This window comes from Lagopus muta, chromosome 18 (genome assembly GCF_023343835.1).
Source record: "Lagopus muta isolate bLagMut1 chromosome 18, bLagMut1 primary, whole genome shotgun sequence".
Classification (NCBI taxonomy): domain Eukaryota; kingdom Metazoa; phylum Chordata; class Aves; order Galliformes; family Phasianidae; genus Lagopus; species Lagopus muta.
This window is the reverse complement of record NC_064450.1, coordinates 6,860,278-6,878,866: the sequence shown is the minus strand read 5'-3', so window position 1 is coordinate 6,878,866 and position 18,589 is coordinate 6,860,278. Positions and strand designations below refer to the sequence as shown.

Sequence of the window (18,589 nt, the reverse complement as noted above, 5' to 3'; positions counted from 1 at the left end):
GTGAATAGACTGATACAAGAAGGCTGTTTCCACTAAGTCATGCATGCTCCCTAGAGATATGTACTGCCAAAAGCAAGGATTATAGTACATTTTGTTAAATTGCTTAGCACTGCTTAGCAAATGTCAGTTGATCAGTCAGAGTAAACCAGCAGCACACTTGCTAAATTCAGGCAATATTCAAGCAATCCATAGGTTAGACATATTTCATCAGTGCAGCTATGATGACTCAGCACTACAAGAGAAGGAAAGAAATATCAGAAATACAAGTTCAATTCTTACCAAGATTTCTATATGTTTTCCTTCTGGAGGAAGAAAGATCCGGAACTGATGTATCAGTCATTTGTTCAGGAAGCTGTTTCTCAGGATGCAACCTTTTGCAAATGAAATGTTACTAGACAAGGGGGCTGAAATCTCTGAGACACCCTTTTGGCAGAAGGGATTCTGAATAGTCCTTGGAAAGATCAGTTGGAAACCACTTCACACTGGGAAAGTTTCTGCCTTTCAGCAGGACACTGCTGATTCACTTCATTTTGTATCTTCTGGTAAGAAGATTATTCCCTAGATCGGTTGATGCCTTGTCCTTTTTTGTTTTATTAGTTACCTTTCCTCCCCAGCATTTCTACTATGAGTATGAAACTGTTCTTGGGAACAGAATATCCATTTCCATAACTTGCTGTGCAATTAAAATGCCAGATGATAAATACAAATAAGTCAAATAAACAGAAAACAACCTCAGATTTCTATTTGCTTCTTGAACTGGGACAGGAACTTAATCCAATTCTTTAACTGCTGGTCCATCCTGTCTAGCAGGAAGGAATGCTGCAACCCAAAAACCATTGAGCTGCTTTTCATGGGGAACTGTTCATTTTCTGTAGTTTGCAGTCATGATGGTAACAATGGTTCCTGTTTCTAAAGCAGCTAAAAGTCCTGTTTTCAGAGTGCAGACGGGAGAATATGCTTCAGCTACTCAAATGTGATTTGTGGTGGCATGCTGGATTGGAGAATTGGAACAGCAAAGAGAGTTTCAGTCCTTAATTTCCTGTGGAAGGATTCAGCTGAGGAAGCATTGCATTTTTGGTTTCTCTTTGCTGTCAACATGGTAGAGGATGGCAGGTAAGTGCTAGGCTGAGGAGGTCTAAAAATTGACATTTGATAAAAATCAACAGTCTGGGAAACAAATTGAGTAGAAGTAGTTTCAGTGAATGATTTTTCAGACAGGTTTTCCTGCACTCCAAAGGAAAAGCAAGGCACGGTCTGACTGCAGAATGTGAAATGAAGACTCATTAGGGTAAAAGAGTAAAACTAGCTGGAAATTTTCCATATATAAGAACTAAAGGCATCTCCACTTGTGAGGCAACTTTGAGCACAAAACATCTCCAGTTCATTTTAAAATATTCTCTGTCAAGCTGTTTTCAGAATGGCATCAGAATGAGCTGTGTACCTCAGTTTAAGAGCATAGATTTTGTGTTGCAGCTCCAGCATCATCTTGTTTCTCTGCAAGACTGTATCCTGGTTCTGATCAGAACTGATCTAACGTTACAGATTTGATTTCTGACATGGCCAGATGGTCAGTTTTTTTTTCTCCAAGAAGCACTGATCCTTAGCAGCTCTGGAAGAGTGTACATGTTTTCAAACTGGCAATTTCCCACTCAAAGATAGCTCAAATGAATTGATATACAAACTTAATATTTCTAAAAGAAGATGCCATAAAACACATTTCTGCTTTCCACCAGAAATCTCAGTGGGAAAATTCAAACATCCCTATTTCCACTCACAAGCATTAACCAGCTGTTTGACTATTAATGAAAATTCTTTTACTTTTCCAAAACTGAGTGAGAGCTCTTTCCAGCAGTGGTCTGTGGTGAGATTTCTAGTGCACTCTTGCATTGGATAGGCTAAGAATATTCATCTTTTCATGGCATTTTATCACACAGCTAGCTATTCCCCGAATAAATGAGGCAATTACTGCTTCCTGGAAAACAAAACAAAACAAGCAAACACACAAAAATCTCCAACAAATATTGCTGAAATAACTCCTCTGAGTTTCTGTTATTCACGTCTCAGAAAGATTGGATTTTGACTTTTTCAATGAGAATGAATACGTAGGTCTTTTTTATCTACAAGAGTCTATTCAAATCAAGTTAAATGATTGGTGCAGCAGTTTTGGATTGAGGTGCAGTTGCCCTGGTAACAATCAAGAGTGAAATCAGAACCTTCTGAACAGCCAGTGGAATGTGGTTCTACTTGGATGACAATAGGTCAAAGCATTTTAATGAGTAAAAACGTAATCCAGTACAATAGGATTTATTGCCACTATGTCATCAGATTGACACTATTCCTACAATTTCTTTAGCTTGTGACAGCCTTTAAGTGAAAACTGTTTAGTGGAAAACCTTGTAAAATGCTATTAATCATTTTATTTTCCAAATCAACCAAAGAGTCTGTGTCTCGGGGGCTTATAAAGAATATCTTCCAAGTGAGTGAAATTCAGCCTCTCTGCACAAAGCCTTAATGAATGGCTGTTCTGGACACAATGGTTCTAAGAACTGAAGGCTCATTTCTGCAGGGCGCTGAGTACTCTGGTCCCAGTCTATTGGAGAACTTAAGCACTTCCTCAATTTCTTGCTAACAAAATAGTTTCTGGTGATTTCCAGGATGGTTTTTCATCCTCTTAAACCTGATTTTATTTGCTGACAGACAGGACCTTGCGGGATTAAGTCCTAAACCAACACTAGAAGAAAAGACTCTCTGTTCAGCAAAGCAAGGGCGTGGGACAATATTTCATCCTTTCTAATGACATTTTTCCAACTTCCCCCCAAACAATCTTTTTATTCCGAAAGACTCTGAAGTGCTTTCTAAACTGATAAAATACAGCCTCTGCTAGGAGCAACAACGCATAAAACCAGACGAGGAGAATACACTGCTGCAGTTTTAAGGAAATATCAGATCAGGGTTTGAAAGTCTTCCACTCTCCCCTGAAGCCAAAAGCATAAGCAGTTTGTCTTGGCATCCTTGGGGATGTCAGTGTGGGACTCCTGTCACACATAGACATCTAGAGTTATCTGTTTTAATGACAAATGGTAGAAATGGCCCTTAGCATTCATTATAGATGAGTACCTCACTGAACCTTCAACTGATTTCCCTTTCAAATAGATAGATGTCAGTCACATTCATTTTACTTCAATATGAAAAACAGATTCTTCTCAGTCAAAGCTCTGTACCATGCATATCCTTTCATTGTTGATATGAGGCTTTTACAAAAATAAAACTTAAAGCTAGTAAGTATTGCTCTCTTTGGCATTGTTATGTAGTTACAGAGAACAATTGAGCCAGACAATGACACAACCTGTTTCTTGTCTTCCTCAATGGGAAATGGGCTTTGAGTTTTGTGAGGTTGTTCATAAACAGCCAAGGGTGTGTAAGGAGAAGAATGACCTCAAAGCTGGGTTTTACATAGGAGAACAAAGAGATCTCAAGTCCTGATTTGAAAAACACTCGGAGACCAAATCAATGTCATAATGTCATAATTACCAACACGCGTCATAATGTTGTTGGAACCCACTTGCTGCTTCTGCCTTTAAACACAAGCTCCTCTCCTAATAGCTGTGCAGCTGTCAAGCTTTGTAAATGATGTTTGTGCTGGCAGTTAGCTGGGAGATAACTTCATCTATCTAGCATTCATATGGACTGGAGATTCATTCTTGTTTCTTTCTGTGGGATGTTTTGTGACATTATTGTTTTCAGATTGCTTGGCCTTTGTTACAGTTCTTCTGGCTTCTTTCCAGGACCTTTCAGGTTACTTTTTAGTCTCCTTAATCTGTACTTTCCCTCCTGAGCATAATAAGAATTGCAGTTGCTCCCAGATTTAGACACCCAAGTAGTGTGACTTGCTTTTTCTGTGGGAAACACCACTTCATGTTTTTCACAGACTTAATTCCCTGAAGATCTTTTGAGTATGAAGTGAATACAGCTTAGCACTACACAAAATGTTCCTAAGGAAGAATGCCACCAGTCCAAGTTCACATGATTTGGAGCTTGCCAGGCCTCAGTAGTGTTCTGAGGTTTAGTTAATAACCTACGGATTTGTGGATCTTTTGAGTGACTCTGGCTTTGTGGCAGGAGAAAGTGATGCTCTGTATCAGTGAAAACAGGAGGGGAAAAAAAAAGATGCAGGGAAAATAAAAGCCAAAATATCTGTCATATAGTCAGGGTGTATCACTTCCGAATTTACTTTTGCTGGTTAATTACTCTTCTAACTCCCAACTAGTTTGAAGAACATTGTGGGGGTCGCTCAATGAAAATTTCAAACCAAAGAGTGAAATTCTGCTTAGGATGGTTCAACAGCATGCTGACTACAGCCCTACAAAGTTAATATGTAATACATGAGAGAGATGCTTTTCATAGAGGCATATGAGGTAAAACAGAAAAAGTTGTTTCCCAAAATTATCCTTTGGCAATAAAACAAATTAAATTGCAGTTTAGGCCTCTTTATCTCTCTCTCTCTCTTTTTTGGTGTTGACATTTGTAATGTAACATTTTTATTTGACGTATTTTTGTTAACATCGTTGTGATAAGATCTGCTCACTTGTTTGCAGTGTTTGCCTTTGAGAAGTAAAACAGGAAAAACACGGCTGACTGAACAGGTTCATTACAAATATCTTGAAATGAAATGAACCTTCCACAAGTAGCTCCTTCAGTCAGTAGTACTGCGGAGTGAAAATGTTCCATATGAAGATCAGGCACAGAGACACAGACTTTGGGCACTGAGGGAGACATAGACAGCCTCTGTGCAAATCACTGAAAGACAAAAATCCAATGAAATAAATCCTAAACTTATATTTATAGTTAAAGGCAAGTTTTATACATAGGTATGTACCATTAAATATGTGATATGGACTACTATTAAAGAGTAGGCACTGGCAAAAATAAAACACAGCTCTGATTCAAGATGAATGTTCCCATCTTTAAAGGAACAAGTAACTGAGCTAAATGTGTTTTAAAAGATGGGGAGAAGAGACAAGAATTAAAGATTCTGAATTTCTTAAAATACTACTTGCTGTGTTCAGAGCCTTATTCAGGTGGTCAGGAATAAGCTTTGGGATAGCTTAAGGGATCTAAAAGGAAGTTTTGCAAGTCACACACTGAGGTAAAAATCAGGCTCTTGGATGTATGGTCCATACACGCATAGACACACATGATTTTCCACTTCCACATTAATTATTCTTGCACAACTTCAACTGTAATTTGGGCTACTGAAGCCTGGAAGAGAAAAACAGTTGAAAACGAGCAGCCAACACCATGCTGAGTGTAAGTTCTGAAAAAAAAATACAAGCAACTATTGAAATTTGTAGTAACCTGCCTTTCCAGATCACACGCATCCATGCTGAGACCAAGGCTCATGAGGATGCAGACACAAAGGTTCAGCCATCTGCTCTACAAGGGGTTGAAAGTCATCTCTGAAAGAATCTTCCTGTTCCCAAATTTCATGTAGATCTCAGTGGAGTTAAGTAGGAATATGGAAAGTCTATACTCTGCCAAATTATGCGAACCAAAGAAAATGAAGATTAGAGGAAAGCCCTTGTTCCTTAGAAAGTATTGCTCTAATTCCAGCAAACCGAGCCAATTCTGACGGTGGATACTGCCTGTGGTGATACTAAGAAACCCAACAGGTAGCCCTGATCCAAAATGAGACATTGAAGAGAATCACTTTGCTGACTTCCAGACTTTGGATCAGGCCTCTGATCTCTGAAACCATTCAATATATTTCACAAGCTTTTGAAAAGTGGTGACAAATACAGTCTGAAAAATGTGGAAGCACATCTTGGTTTGGATGAAGTACCTAAACCTTGGGATGCCACGTTGGACTATGGGCTTTGGCTGAGCAGCTCCAATCTTAGTCTAAACTAAGCTACATGATACCCTGTACCAGACTTGAGATAAAACCACATTGAGGCATTTCAGAGGTGGTCTTCTGTTGTTTCTATGTCCACATCTGAGTCATACAAAGCTGCTCAGAAAGCACCCTAGTGATGATTGATAAACAGATTTCTTGAAGCATAGTTTTTGATTGCCTGGTTTATCTGACCACAGATGTTAATGTCTGTTACAGAATTTTCTGCTGAAAAAAAAAAGCATGGTACATTGTTTGACTTGGTCCTTAACTAATACTTAGCTTTGATTTGGGGAAAGGCCGGACAGCTGGAATCAACACTTTTGTTTGTTTTTTGTTTGTGACATTTCCTAATTAGTGTGAATGGGATTCATTTATTTACCTGTTCTAATTTTTTTTTCCTTCTCCTCACCATTTTCTCAGGGCAGTAACATGAAATCATCACTATTTGACCATATTTTAGGTTCAAAATGCTAACGGCTTTTGTGATTTCATTGGCATTTGAGATATTTTGTTAAGTGCAGTGAGACAGCTTCTGAGAATTAGAAGGGAATTCATGCTGAAGACAGCAGCTCAAGGTTGGTTTGAGTAGAAACCTACAGGTGCTCCCCTTTGCACCTGATAGCCATTACAAGTCAACAACTGGTGTCAAGCTCTCTTCAGGAACTTTTTACCAGGGTTGAACAAACTTTAACAGAAAATCTTTGATCCTCGTGCTTCCTACTCAGGTCTTATTTCCCTCTTGAACACAGTTCATGCACCACGTTAACTTGGGATTCTCTTTTATTCTATTCTAATCCATATACAAAACACAGTAGTAAGGCATCTAATCCAAGCTCAACTGACACCAACACAAGCCTCTGCATTGTCAAAACTGCTGCCTTTTGAATTGGCAGGATTAAAATTTGCACAAGCCATATAAAGAGTCCTCTGATCTTCAAGTAAGCCTTTGGCTAAAGACATATAACCTTTTCTTCTCTCAGTTGTTTTTGACATGTGTACAGAGAGCTGGGAACACTGGAATACATGGGATCTAACTGCACCTGGTGTCTACTCTCCTTTCTTATTCTAGAGACATATTTGAATAAAGAGTGCAACAGGAAAGATAGTGACTGTGTTCATATGTCCCCTTCCCTGGATATTTGATTTACAGCGTACTCCAGAAAACAGAAGAAAAGGATTATGCTTTCTGTTTCAAGGAACAGTAAAGAAAACAGCCCCTGCAAGTAGAAGAACCCCTGTAGAATACTGTCTCTTTCCTGCCCCCATACTCATACCTTATTAATAACCCCCTGTGTTTAGAGAAGAGGTACAGCAACACTGAACTGCAGCAAATAACAGAGCTGAGGGTGTTGGTCGTGTTAACCGAAAGTGGCGGGCATGATCTGATCTCATTCTGTCATTGTTCATGCCCTGCCACTTACCTATTGTTGAATACGTTATTACATCATGTCTATTAAGAGCTGCAACAAACTGTTCTATTATTCCCTGCCAGCAAGATACAGTGGAAAAGTTCCTCGAAGATTTTTTTCTGTGCTCGTGTAGGCTGAATAGAACTCACAAAGCTCAATGTGTGGAGAATATTGCCAAGCTATTGAAATTAACTTTCAGTGTGTGCAGATTTTGACATGAGTGTGTCAGGAAGAAGGAAACTGTAATTAGTCCTAATACTTATATTCAATTGCCTCACAGCTAACTTAGATTAAAATTAAAGCCCAGGGGGCTGTGCCTGCTGAAGTTACTGAGAGGTTGGCTGCTGAATTGCGCTGGAGGAAAACTGGACATAAAACGAATATTTTCAGTTCCATATCTGCATAGCTGTTACATGCATCAGCTTTACCACTTTCTAGAACTGAGGCTGCAGGAACCCCACCAGAGATAGAAGCTCTGATCCTATCAGCTCAGCCCTGAAATGCACAGGGTTCATACCTCATGGGCTAAGAACCAGAAGGAGGGCTTTTCATGCAGCAGGAAATGATGATACGATGATTCATGGACTCTGCTGCTCCTCTGCAGGGGGGTGGGCAGCACTGGTCGCACAGCAGGGTCACCTTTAAGGGTTGGCCTCCTGTTTGCTGTGCTCCTTGTTTGGGGATGTAGCATATGAAGGCAGTCCCAGCACTGATGCAGGGAGGTGGCTGCTCCCTGGCTGAACTCTGCCTGTGCACTGCATGTCACATGTGTTTCTACCACCTACAGCTGCACCAGGAGATGCTGGCATGGGTCTGGAGCTGTTAAAAGCATGCTGTGCCCAGCTGTCCTGGTATAGGAGTGTCTGGGAGCTCAGGGCTGAAAAGGGGAAGAGAGTCCTGAGTGTGAGCAGTTTCAGGTTTCACCCCTGCCAAACTGTCTGAGACAAAGAATGGCAGTGAGGCCTGAAATAAAGAGTTTCAAGTTGCCAGCACTTTCCATTTCTCTTGGTATTTCAGTGTTTCCACTGCTTGCTCTTGGCTACGACCAAGTAGTGCATACGGTGTGAATAGATTAAAATAGACATTTTCAGCTTTCTACAGATTCTGGGAGTCTCTCTGAGTTGTAATCAGGGGCCTTGCTCATTATAAACCTGTCCCAAGGCTCTGGTATCCACTCTTCATCAAGAAGTAACCATCAGAGCCTGTCATCTCAAACTAAAGGGGCAAATTTCTTTCTTTCTTTTTTTCTTTAGTTTTAAGGAGATCTGGTTTCACTTAGATGAATTAAATGCCAATATATCTCCTACTGGGAATTGTTTCAGTGTCGATTGCAGCACAGTTGCATTACTTTAAAATGCGTGCAAATGTCTGCTGCTTTGTGCTATTTGTATCTATCTTAGAAAATGTTTAATAAATACTTATATACTGATATTCCAGGTCTTCTTCCTGCACTGAGGTTTTGAATTAGAAGTCCAAGAATTATCCTTTTCTCCGAGCTTAGCATATTTAAAGTGTGCTTTTATTTCTGTATTTGGAATCTTTGCAGTTGAAAGACCTATATTCACAAAATGATGGAGAGGAATGGTGTTCCTTGTAAGACAACGCTCTCACAACTGTGTATTTCAGTCACACTGCTGGTTGAACTGCAGCCCGGCCAACCTCTGCTGCATTCAGTCATCTAATCTGAAGTGATTAGTACAAGGAAACTTTAATTTTAGGGAAATTTGAGCTGTTTTAAAGCTTTGCTCCAATGGCTGCATATAAATCATTGTGAATTTAAGAGTTTTGCAATCAAAGCTCATGGTTTGGGTGTGCTCCTCTCATTGAAGTCAACACAAGAGCATGAATGATCTGGCAGCGCTCTGGTTTGTATTCGGGGATGGAGACTCCTCTCCTTCAGCTCTGATCCCCAGAGCTCTGGCTCTGGGAATATGTCAGGCTCAGTTTAGGGGAGTTTGCTTTTTCCCTCCCCTTGCAGAGATACCCTTTAGTAATCTGTGGGAATCTAAGATGAGATGGAGATAATTAAATATGAAAGAATATAAATATTCTTACTCTCTGTGTTACAGAACAAGAATATGACTTTTCTGATGCAAGTATTAGGGGTAGTTGGTTCCCTTTCCAAAAATGAAGGGAGGGAGGCAGGGAAGGAGGAAGGAAGGAAGGCAGGAGGGAAAGCAGGAGGGAAGGCAGGAAGGCAGGCAGGCAGGCAGGCAGGCAGGAAGGAAGGAAGGAAGGAAGGAAGGAAGGAAGGAAGGAAGGAAGGAAGGAAGGAAGGAAGGAAGGAAAAGAAGAGTCTCGACTGTTCTACAATAGATTTATTTAGTTTCTGTGATGGCTTTTTGTTGTTGTTGGTTGGATTTTTTTTTTAGGGAACAAGTATTTGAGTCAGTTCCAAGGCAGCTCAAAAGGCTTCTACTTGTCACATTTCTGGTCTATGAGCTCAAAGACTTCCAGGGTTACACAACAATGACTAAAACTGAAAACCTTTCAGACCTTTTCCAAAATGAAGTGGGAAACTGAGGTGATTGCTAAGCCAATGCCAGAGAGGGATCCACTTCCACGTGTGTGGAATTGAGCAGAGAGGACCCAGCTTCATTTGGAAGCTTCGAATTGTCTTCTTTTTGATTTAATCTCATATTCAGAACATAATTATTCTGGAACCAAGATCTTCACATTGTTTTGCTTAATGCTTTACAAACAGACTGTTGACTGAAGTTGTCACTGAACAAAAATTTGCTTCTACATGTTTACATAATGGGAAAACACAGTCATAAAATGGGTGTAACAACAACTCGTTAGGTATTAGGTTAAGGTGCAGTACAGGAATTATCCCCATAAAACGCTAAACCCTAAACTCAAAATATCACAACGAAGTTGCAGGTTACACTTACTGAAAGCCTTTAAAAGTCTCTAAGCCTTAACATGATGCTTAAAGCTTCTGAGAGAGCTGATGACAATCAAGAGTGCTTCTTGTACAACTGCTCTGTTCAAGAGGAACCAGATTAAGATGATAAATATAATACAAAGGCTTGATTCTAGTATTGTTTGCTTTGTTGTAACTCTTAAATGGATGTAATTGGGTGCTGAGTTTGTTCCTAGTTCTGCCACTGCACTACTTTATGGCCTTTTAAACCAGTGTATGTACTTACCTTTATCTAATCAGGGTGGGAATTTCAGAGATACCAGTTTGGGGGTCCATGTGCTGACCCTACGAACACAGCTCTCTGCAGCAGCAATGCTGCAGTACACAACACAGTAAGATCCTAGCCTTGGCTCAGATAATTTGCTCAGAGTATTTGCTTATTTTCTGAACTCTGAGACTGATTCATAAAGAAGACCTTCTGAACTCTCTCTGGCATTTACCCTAATGAAATCTTTGAGATTTCTTAATTACTCTCTTCCTTCTATCCTGCCTAACTTTGCTGCTCAATTTTTATCTCTAATAAGCCAGTGTGTAGGGGTTAAATATGCCTATATGTATGGTTACTAAAAATACTGTAAATTTCCATGCACTTCTTGCTCTGAAAGACAGGATAGTATGCAAGAGGAGGCTTATAATGTGTACAAACATGCCCAGAAGCAAAGGGGAGAAAATAAAACACATACAGAAAGTAAAAGCAAGACGAAAAAGGATGAGGGTTTGTGATTGTTAGAGGAAGGTGAATACACTTCCTGGCAACATCTGAGAATCATTTACAGCAACTGATCCATGAGCCTTAGTGAGTAGGGAATGTTTTTAAATCCTCCCCCATCCTCTTTGTTAATCTTTACCAGGTAGTAGGGTCTTTAATGCAATTCCTACGGGCATCTCGGGATGTGTAAAATATTTTGTCCGTTTTGAAAAATAAGATATTTGACATGGCTCCAAGATTGAGATGCAGAAGCCTGCTATAAGTCTGTGGTCTTCTCCTCTTTAAACTGAGGTAGTAATAATAGCCTTCAGACTGCTCTGCAAAAGGCAGAATGTCTCCGTTTAGAGCAAGCGATGAACATCTGGCCTCAGTGCCTCTTGGTTGAAATAGGAAAATCACTTTCAAAAGTGTCCCCATGAATGAAGTGCAGATCGTAATACAAGCTTACATAATTCAGGAACATTGAAGGATGTTTTTTTTTTTTTTTAAACTTAAAACGTTCTGAGCAACATCAGACAATATAAAAGAGTTATTAATTATGATGCATGATTATTATTGCACTCAGGAGACTTGAAGAGGTAGCCTGGAAAAGTTCAGATTTGGCTCACCTTTAAGCACACCCAAAATACTGGGCAACATTTGTAGATGTTTTTGAGTGACTGAGGAGGCTATTTCCTAAGACTTTCAAGCACATTTGGGATTTTAGGTCATTTGGGGCACATCTCCACTGCACAATGCCAAATGGCTCTGAGCAAGCCAATTTTCAACACGATGGAGAAAGATTAACTGAGAGCAATATATGTGTTACTTTTCCTCTGCACTGATTCTGTTCTAATCCACCTAGCTCCAGGGTTTGATTATTTGGTTCTGGTTGAAAAGGCTCTGCATCATGTTCCTTCTTCTTATAGATCTACTCCCTCTATATCATATATCATATATTACATATTATATGTTAAATGCTATATATGTTGTATGTTATATATATATATGTTATATGTTATATATTATTTTGTATATTATGTTATATATTTATATTATATATTATATTATAGGCACACTCATACCATTGTTTTGCAAAATCCAGTCCAGCATCTGACTGCATGGCTTCATTTACACCAGTCAGAACCCCACCTGAGGCACTCACAGGAATATATATATAACCACCACCTGTACTTAAGAGGGACCCTAAGTAGGGTGGGATCTTAATGCATGAGGAATCACAAAGTTCTCTCCAGTGCATCATGGACTACTGTACAATTTGGGTGGACTTTTCCACTTAGTTGCATGTCTGACAGTCTATCGCTGTTGCCAACACCATCAGTACTTAAAGATGGTACCAGCAAAACACCATTTCTGAAATATGATTATTTGCTGAAGGCAACAGCAGCAAGTGGAATCAACTCAGTAGTCTTTTGTTCATGAACTGGGAGCTCTGTTTAGAGCAGCAAGATGTTTGTGAGTAATTTAAAGGCACGCTCGTCCGAAGCAGTCAATAAGAAAAACAGCATAACCCTTGGTATGTGTTGTGTACAATGACATACTGACTCCTGCTTACAATGTGCTTCATTTTCACACCTCACATCATGAGCTTCTTAAAACAATTGCACAACAGTTTCTAGCTTTTGTTTGTTGTTAATTATGACTTATAAGATGTTAGGTCAGGAGTCGTCAATGGACTAAGCTAAAGTGTTTGTTTAAAGCAATGAGTAAAGCAAGTCATATGAATGTTTCCAAAGACTGTATTCCAAGAAGTATTTTTGGAAACATTAATGTTGTGTTTTTTAATGCAGGCCACATTCTGAGGCTACGACACCATATGTCACATTCATTTCTGTACTGAAAAGAAAAAAAAAAAAAAGAAAAGAAAAAAGAAATGGAAACTATGTTTGGCTTTTAAGTGTTTTTGGAATAGTGTCTATGCATGCTTGTCATTGTTACTTGGATGGGAGAAGCTTTCTCAGTCTGTTAATCTAGTCCATCCAATGTATATTACACTCTATGGGCCTGACTCTCTTCTGCCTTAAACTGTGTGCAGTCATTTATACGTTTGCAAAGTGAATGAAGAGCTGAGAAAAAAAAGACTACGGCTGGGAATCATTTTTGTAAATTCATTTTCCATGAATACTCTGGCTTCATTGTATGCCTACATCTGAACTCTTCTCACATGAAACCAGCTTAAAAATGGGAATAGTCTTTGCCATTTTTCCACTGAAAGCTTACAATTTTGGAAAATGAGAGTTTTTCCTCAAAAAGTGGTACATGCTTTGGATTTTTCAGCATTATATGTGTTAGGGGTTGGGATATAGTAGAATGAGTTGGAGAGCCGTAGGAAAAGGCATCTGCTTTTTTCAGTGCTGTATCCTACAAGTAATTCATAAGCATCCTGTATCACTTCAGCTAAGTCCTTGCTTTTTAATGGATTTCAACTGACGAGGTCTCAGTTTCTAACACAAACTCTTGTTATTAGTCAATGAATGCACAGCCTGGCACGTCATACTGCTGAAATTCATACGGTTACAATCTGCCAAGACATCAATTTTTTCTCTGATCTGACAGAGGAATCTCCTAATTCACATCACTTTCTAAAGCTGTGTCATCCACACATTTTGTTAGCGCATGTTTGTTCCAAATTTGTTAATAAAAATCTAAACACTTCTTGGCAACTGGATTTTTGTTGTTATTGTTTTAAGGAATTATTTGTGAGGGTTTGCAGGACCTCAGAGAGGTTTCTTTTTCATGTGGGCTGCAAATATATTTCTTTAGCTCTAGATCAGTAAAAAGAAATCGCTTGACCCATCTTTTTTTCTGTGCCATATTGAAATATCAATAATGACAAATGTGTGGTTGAAACATTTTCTGGTTAAAGCTGAACTTGTCAGTCCATGACACTGTATTCTATGGCTGAATGAGAACGTTTACCTAGGCATTTCTTCTAGAGTGGGAAAACAAACACAGAACAAAAAGGAACAACTGACTAAATGCCTAAACTGACTAAAGGAGCAAGCCTAAATGCTTGGCTACCTTTCAGAGAGCTCATGCCATCCCTGTGAGTGTTCATGAAAGCCCATCCTGATTTGATTGCTACTTCACCAGAACTTTGGAAGAGATACAGTGGGGTCACCACAAAAGTTTTGGATTCTGCTTACATCTAAATAACAGATTTTAAGATTGATGTGGACATTTCTAGCTGGTTGATTTTCTAGCTGAATTTCTGAGTTTTTGAGCTATATGGCGTAATCAGTGTCAGAGTTTGTACTCTTCAGAAAATTGCTCATGATGGCCAGAGAGTGTATTTAGTTTTAGTTTTACAGAGTTTGGCATACGAAATTAAAAACAAAAATGAACTTTTTCTTTTATTTCATAGATTTCCAATGAACAAAGGAAACAAATAGCCCCTGGGACCACAAGTGTGTTTTGTAAACTGATGCCACGAGGCAGATATGAGAAAGATGACTGAACAGAGTGGTTGCTATAGGCCTGTAAACATACAGGGAAATAAGATCAGTTACAAAGGCTCTTGCAAAAAAAGCCCAGAAAGGGGGATGAAAAGACAGCAGAAGCGGTTTCTCCACAAGGATGGCAGCTGCAATGTGTACTTCAAACACATCTTTGGGGAATGGGAGAGCTACGTGGTGGACATATTCACCACCCTGGTGGACATCAAGTGGCGTCACATGTTTGTCATCTTCTCCCTGTCCTACGTTCTGTCATGGCTGTTCTTTGGACTGGTCTTCTGGCTGATAGCAATGCAACACGGAGATTTATTGAATGATGAAGAAACAACCCCCTGTGTTGCAAATGTCCATAGCTTCACGGGGGCATTCCTGTTCTCCCTCGAAACCCAGACGACCATTGGTTATGGTTACCGCTGCGTTACAGAGGAGTGCTCTGTGGCAATCCTGATGGTTATCCTGCAGTCGGTACTAAGCTGCATTATAGACACTTTCATCATCGGAGCAGCCTTGGCTAAAATGGCCACGGCTCGAAAAAGAGCCCAAACCATTCGTTTCAGCTACTATGCTGTGGTAGGCCTGAGGGATGAGAAATTTTGCCTGATGTGGCGCATCGGCGATTTCCGACCAAACCACATGGTGGAGGGCTCTGTACGAGCTCAGCTCCTGCGCTACAAGGAAGACAAGGAAGGAAGGATGACAATGGAATACAAAGACTTGAAGCTGCTGAATGACCAGATCATACTTGTTACACCAGTGACAGTAGTGCATGAAATTAATAGTGAGAGTCCTTTGTATGGTCTGGACCGCAAAGCTTTGGCCAAGGACAACTTTGAGATCTTGGTCACATTTGTCTATACAGGGGATTCAACAGGGACTTCACATCAGTCAAGAAGCTCATACGTGCCCAGAGAGATTCTTTGGGGCTATAGGTTTAATGATGTCTTACATGTAAAGAAAAAGTACTATAAAGTGGATTGCTTGCAGTTTGAGGAAACTACAGAGGTTTATGCTCCTCACTGCAGTGCCATGCAGCTGGAGAGGAAGGAGCAAGAATGGAATCGAACAGAGAAGATGCTGGAAAAAGAAGCAGAGACATCAGTGACAGAAATCAAATCATTAAGTGAAAACCAGAAATCATTTAGTGCTGTTGCCCTCATCACTAGTTGTGAAGATCCAGAAGACTCAGTGGCAACTGCCAGTCAGCCTTCTGGAGAAGCATCTTATCAGAAAGCAGCTGTGACCTTAAGCAGGCTATCGCTGGAGTCACAAATCTAGCTTTTCACTGCAATTAAAATCAGTTCCAACAATTTCTCCTAGCATAGCTTTTAGAGTATAAACAATGAACTCATGTGCACAAGTATTTACATTATAAGCCTCACGCTGTCAGCATGCCTACATTAAAATACTGCTAAAAGGAGCTTCATAATGGTTAGTGTGGGTATCAGTAACAGATTAGTGCTGGCACAAGAAAACAGCTTATATTTGGGTTGACTAGACAGCTACTGTGCTTGAGCAAACTTATTCTAAACTTTATTACCCTGGAGGGACTAATGTTGAAGACACCCAGAGAGAGATAATGATCTATGCAGAGAACTAGAACAATGAAGCGTGCCCTCTAGGTCAGACATTTCAAAACTGCCTAACTTACTTGGGAGTTCAGTTCCCTGCCCCTCTGGGAGGCTCTGAAATTCCCCTACTATCACAGAAAGTGATTGCTCTTGTGTGACAATTGCCCCTCTCTGGCAGTTCAGGTGAAGCCCCTTTCCTGGGGTTGCACTGGGGAAAATGCAGGGCTGTTCTATGTAAGAGGGAGAGAACTGGCAGTACTGGAACCCAGTGTTACTGAAGTAGCTTTGAGAACCTGCTTATACCCTCAGTTCTCTGAGATACCCAATGAGATCCTGCAGAGCTTTTCTCATTTCTTTGTCATGAGCTGCTCCCACTAATGCCACAGCCTCACAATTCAATCTATGTGCTCTGTCAGCTGCATGCTATGGTGCTGCATGCAGGCTTGGCTCTGTCAGCAAGGAAGGCTGGTCAAATGGGTTCCTTTGCACTCTTCAGAAATCAAATAGAATCTCGAGCCTGAGATGAAAATCAGCACAATCGTGTTAAGCCTCAGGACAGAGCAGCCTGGTTTTAGAGGGAGCTTTGCCATTCTTAACATCAAAATGCCTTTTCATTTCAGAATGCCAGTCTTGCTTTTGCTTTTATTGTGTTACACTGCTTTAGAAAGAAATCGTTAAATCTAGAGACCAAAAGGCATGATTTTGTCAAAATGAAATATGTTTATTCATCTGAAATGACTGTAAAAATGATCCTTTGCAGAGAAATTCAACACACTCAGCTGTCAGCTCCATTTGCAAAAAGAAAAAGAAAGAAAACGTCAGTGTTTCAAAGTTGCCATGACATGGAAGTTCCACACCCTGCACACCTCTGTTATCCAATACACAATATCTCATCATGCTTTTTTTTCCCCCTGATGACGATCACATCTAATTTACGTTATGTTTCATTATCCTGCTGATGTAAAAGTTATTGACTCTGAATTTATGGTTGCCTAAAATGGAATTTATCTCACTTGACCTCAGCCACCAAGAGGTGAAGTACCACCTACTGGCCAAGGCTCTCTGTAGTTGCTGTAACTTTGCTCTGTCTTCACAGAGGACTCCATTCCATCCCCACCTGAGTGGTTGGGGAGCTGAAGGCAATAGGATGGTATTATCCTGGAAGTGCTCATCCATCCCTGTTTGTTGTTGAAGGAGATGAGATGACTGTTTTGGAAATGCTGGCTAACTTTAAGCAGCTAAAATTAGGTCTGATGAGTCATTCCCATCGTGCTGACTAATTCAAAGTTTTTATGAGTTAATCACATTTAATGAAAAGAAAACCAGCAGACTGATTGCTTTTTCCTCTCCTCTCCTCTCCTCTCCTCTCCTCTCCTCTCCTCTCCTCTCCTCTCCCTTTTCCTCTTCCTCTTCCTTTTCCAGAACTTACTGCATTATTTTAATGTATCATGCATTTCTTTCTGCTCACACTTGTACAAGTTCTGGATGCTACGTGATCCCTTTTGGGTAAAACCAAGCGTATTAAGAAGCCTGAGTGGAGGTTGTTATTCTTAAGCTCATTAATTGGCCCATTTCATATGCAGAAGCATCACTAGCATCAAAAGAGAGGGATACTCTGTATCTGGTGGACAGGATAGAAAGATGTGGGCTTAAACTGAAGCCAAACAGATGGAAGGTGGAGTTAGGGAGCACTGCTGCAAAGAAGGCAGGACAGGCTGGGGGTGTGTAATCTTGGTGCAGGTGGATATAGGTAAATCTACTTAGAGATTTGAGATACACAATCACAATTGCCCAGTTATCTTCAAAAGGGACACAGTTCAGGTGCTGTTTGTAAAGGCAGTTTCCCTTACCAAGCTGTGAACTGCAGCTTTCCCTCTCCCAGCAATGCACTGTGTGAGCCTCTTGCGGTGAAGAAAATTCTTTCCTTGGAATGACTTTCCTGTAAGTGAAAGTACCAGGAGCCTGATTTGGCATTTGGTCACATGCTTCTTGGTATAGATAGACATAAATACGTGAGTGTGTATAGTAATGTATGCTTTGGCATATAAGTCAACCACTAACTGATGAGGGTCAGGAAGAAACTTTTCTCCTGGGCATGTTAATTCGTAACAGGCTACTATACAGTTTCTCCTACTTTTATCTGCAGCATCTGATACCAGCCAGTGCTGGAGACAGGATACTCTTTGAACCACTGCTCTCAACCCATCTGGCTTTCTCTGGATTTCTCTGTTTGATATTTTAATTTCATTTATCAGAGTATAAAAAAAAGATGTATTATAATGTATAGTAAAGCATGTGTTGCATTTTTGTGAATAAAGAAACAGAAATAAAGAACATGCCTCTACCGCACACACCTTGTGAGAGCACATGTTACTTTCCTTCCATTTGGTCACTGTTTTAAGCTCCCACAGCTTATACACTCAGAAGTCATAGGAAAGGTTATAAGGTGCAGAGTAGGCTTTTGACTTTAAAAGATGCCAAACCATGAGCAAAACCACAAAGTTATAAACACGTTTTGCTGCAGCTTCTTAACGTGAATTCTGCTTATTTGGTGGAAGGAGCCACACATAAATTCTAAGTTCCATGTGAGTTCCCAAGGCCCACCACACAGACATCCACATGCACACCT

The 18,589-nt window shown here is 40.1% G+C and overlaps 2 protein-coding genes across 5 annotated transcripts in view; both read left to right on the top strand.

Annotated features, from left to right (window-relative positions):
• The window catches only part of KCNJ16 (potassium inwardly rectifying channel subfamily J member 16), a 31,849-nt gene extending 13,540 nt beyond the window's left edge, over positions 1-18,309 (top strand). For 3 of the 4 annotated variants that reach the window (XM_048964895.1, XM_048964898.1, XM_048964894.1), the window contains one exon: positions 14,302-18,309. In XM_048964895.1, the coding sequence (XP_048820852.1) occupies positions 14,378-15,667 (1,290 nt within the window). In that variant the 5' untranslated portion in view covers positions 14,302-14,377 and the 3' untranslated portion in view covers positions 15,668-18,309. Of the gene's footprint in view, positions 1-915; positions 1,114-14,301 lie in introns of all 4 variants that reach the window. The other variant, XM_048964897.1, reaches the window with a different exon arrangement.
• Positions 1-18,589, top strand: part of KCNJ2 (potassium inwardly rectifying channel subfamily J member 2) — a 43,116-nt gene that overhangs the window by 2,090 nt on the left and 22,437 nt on the right. The window lies entirely within an intron of this gene.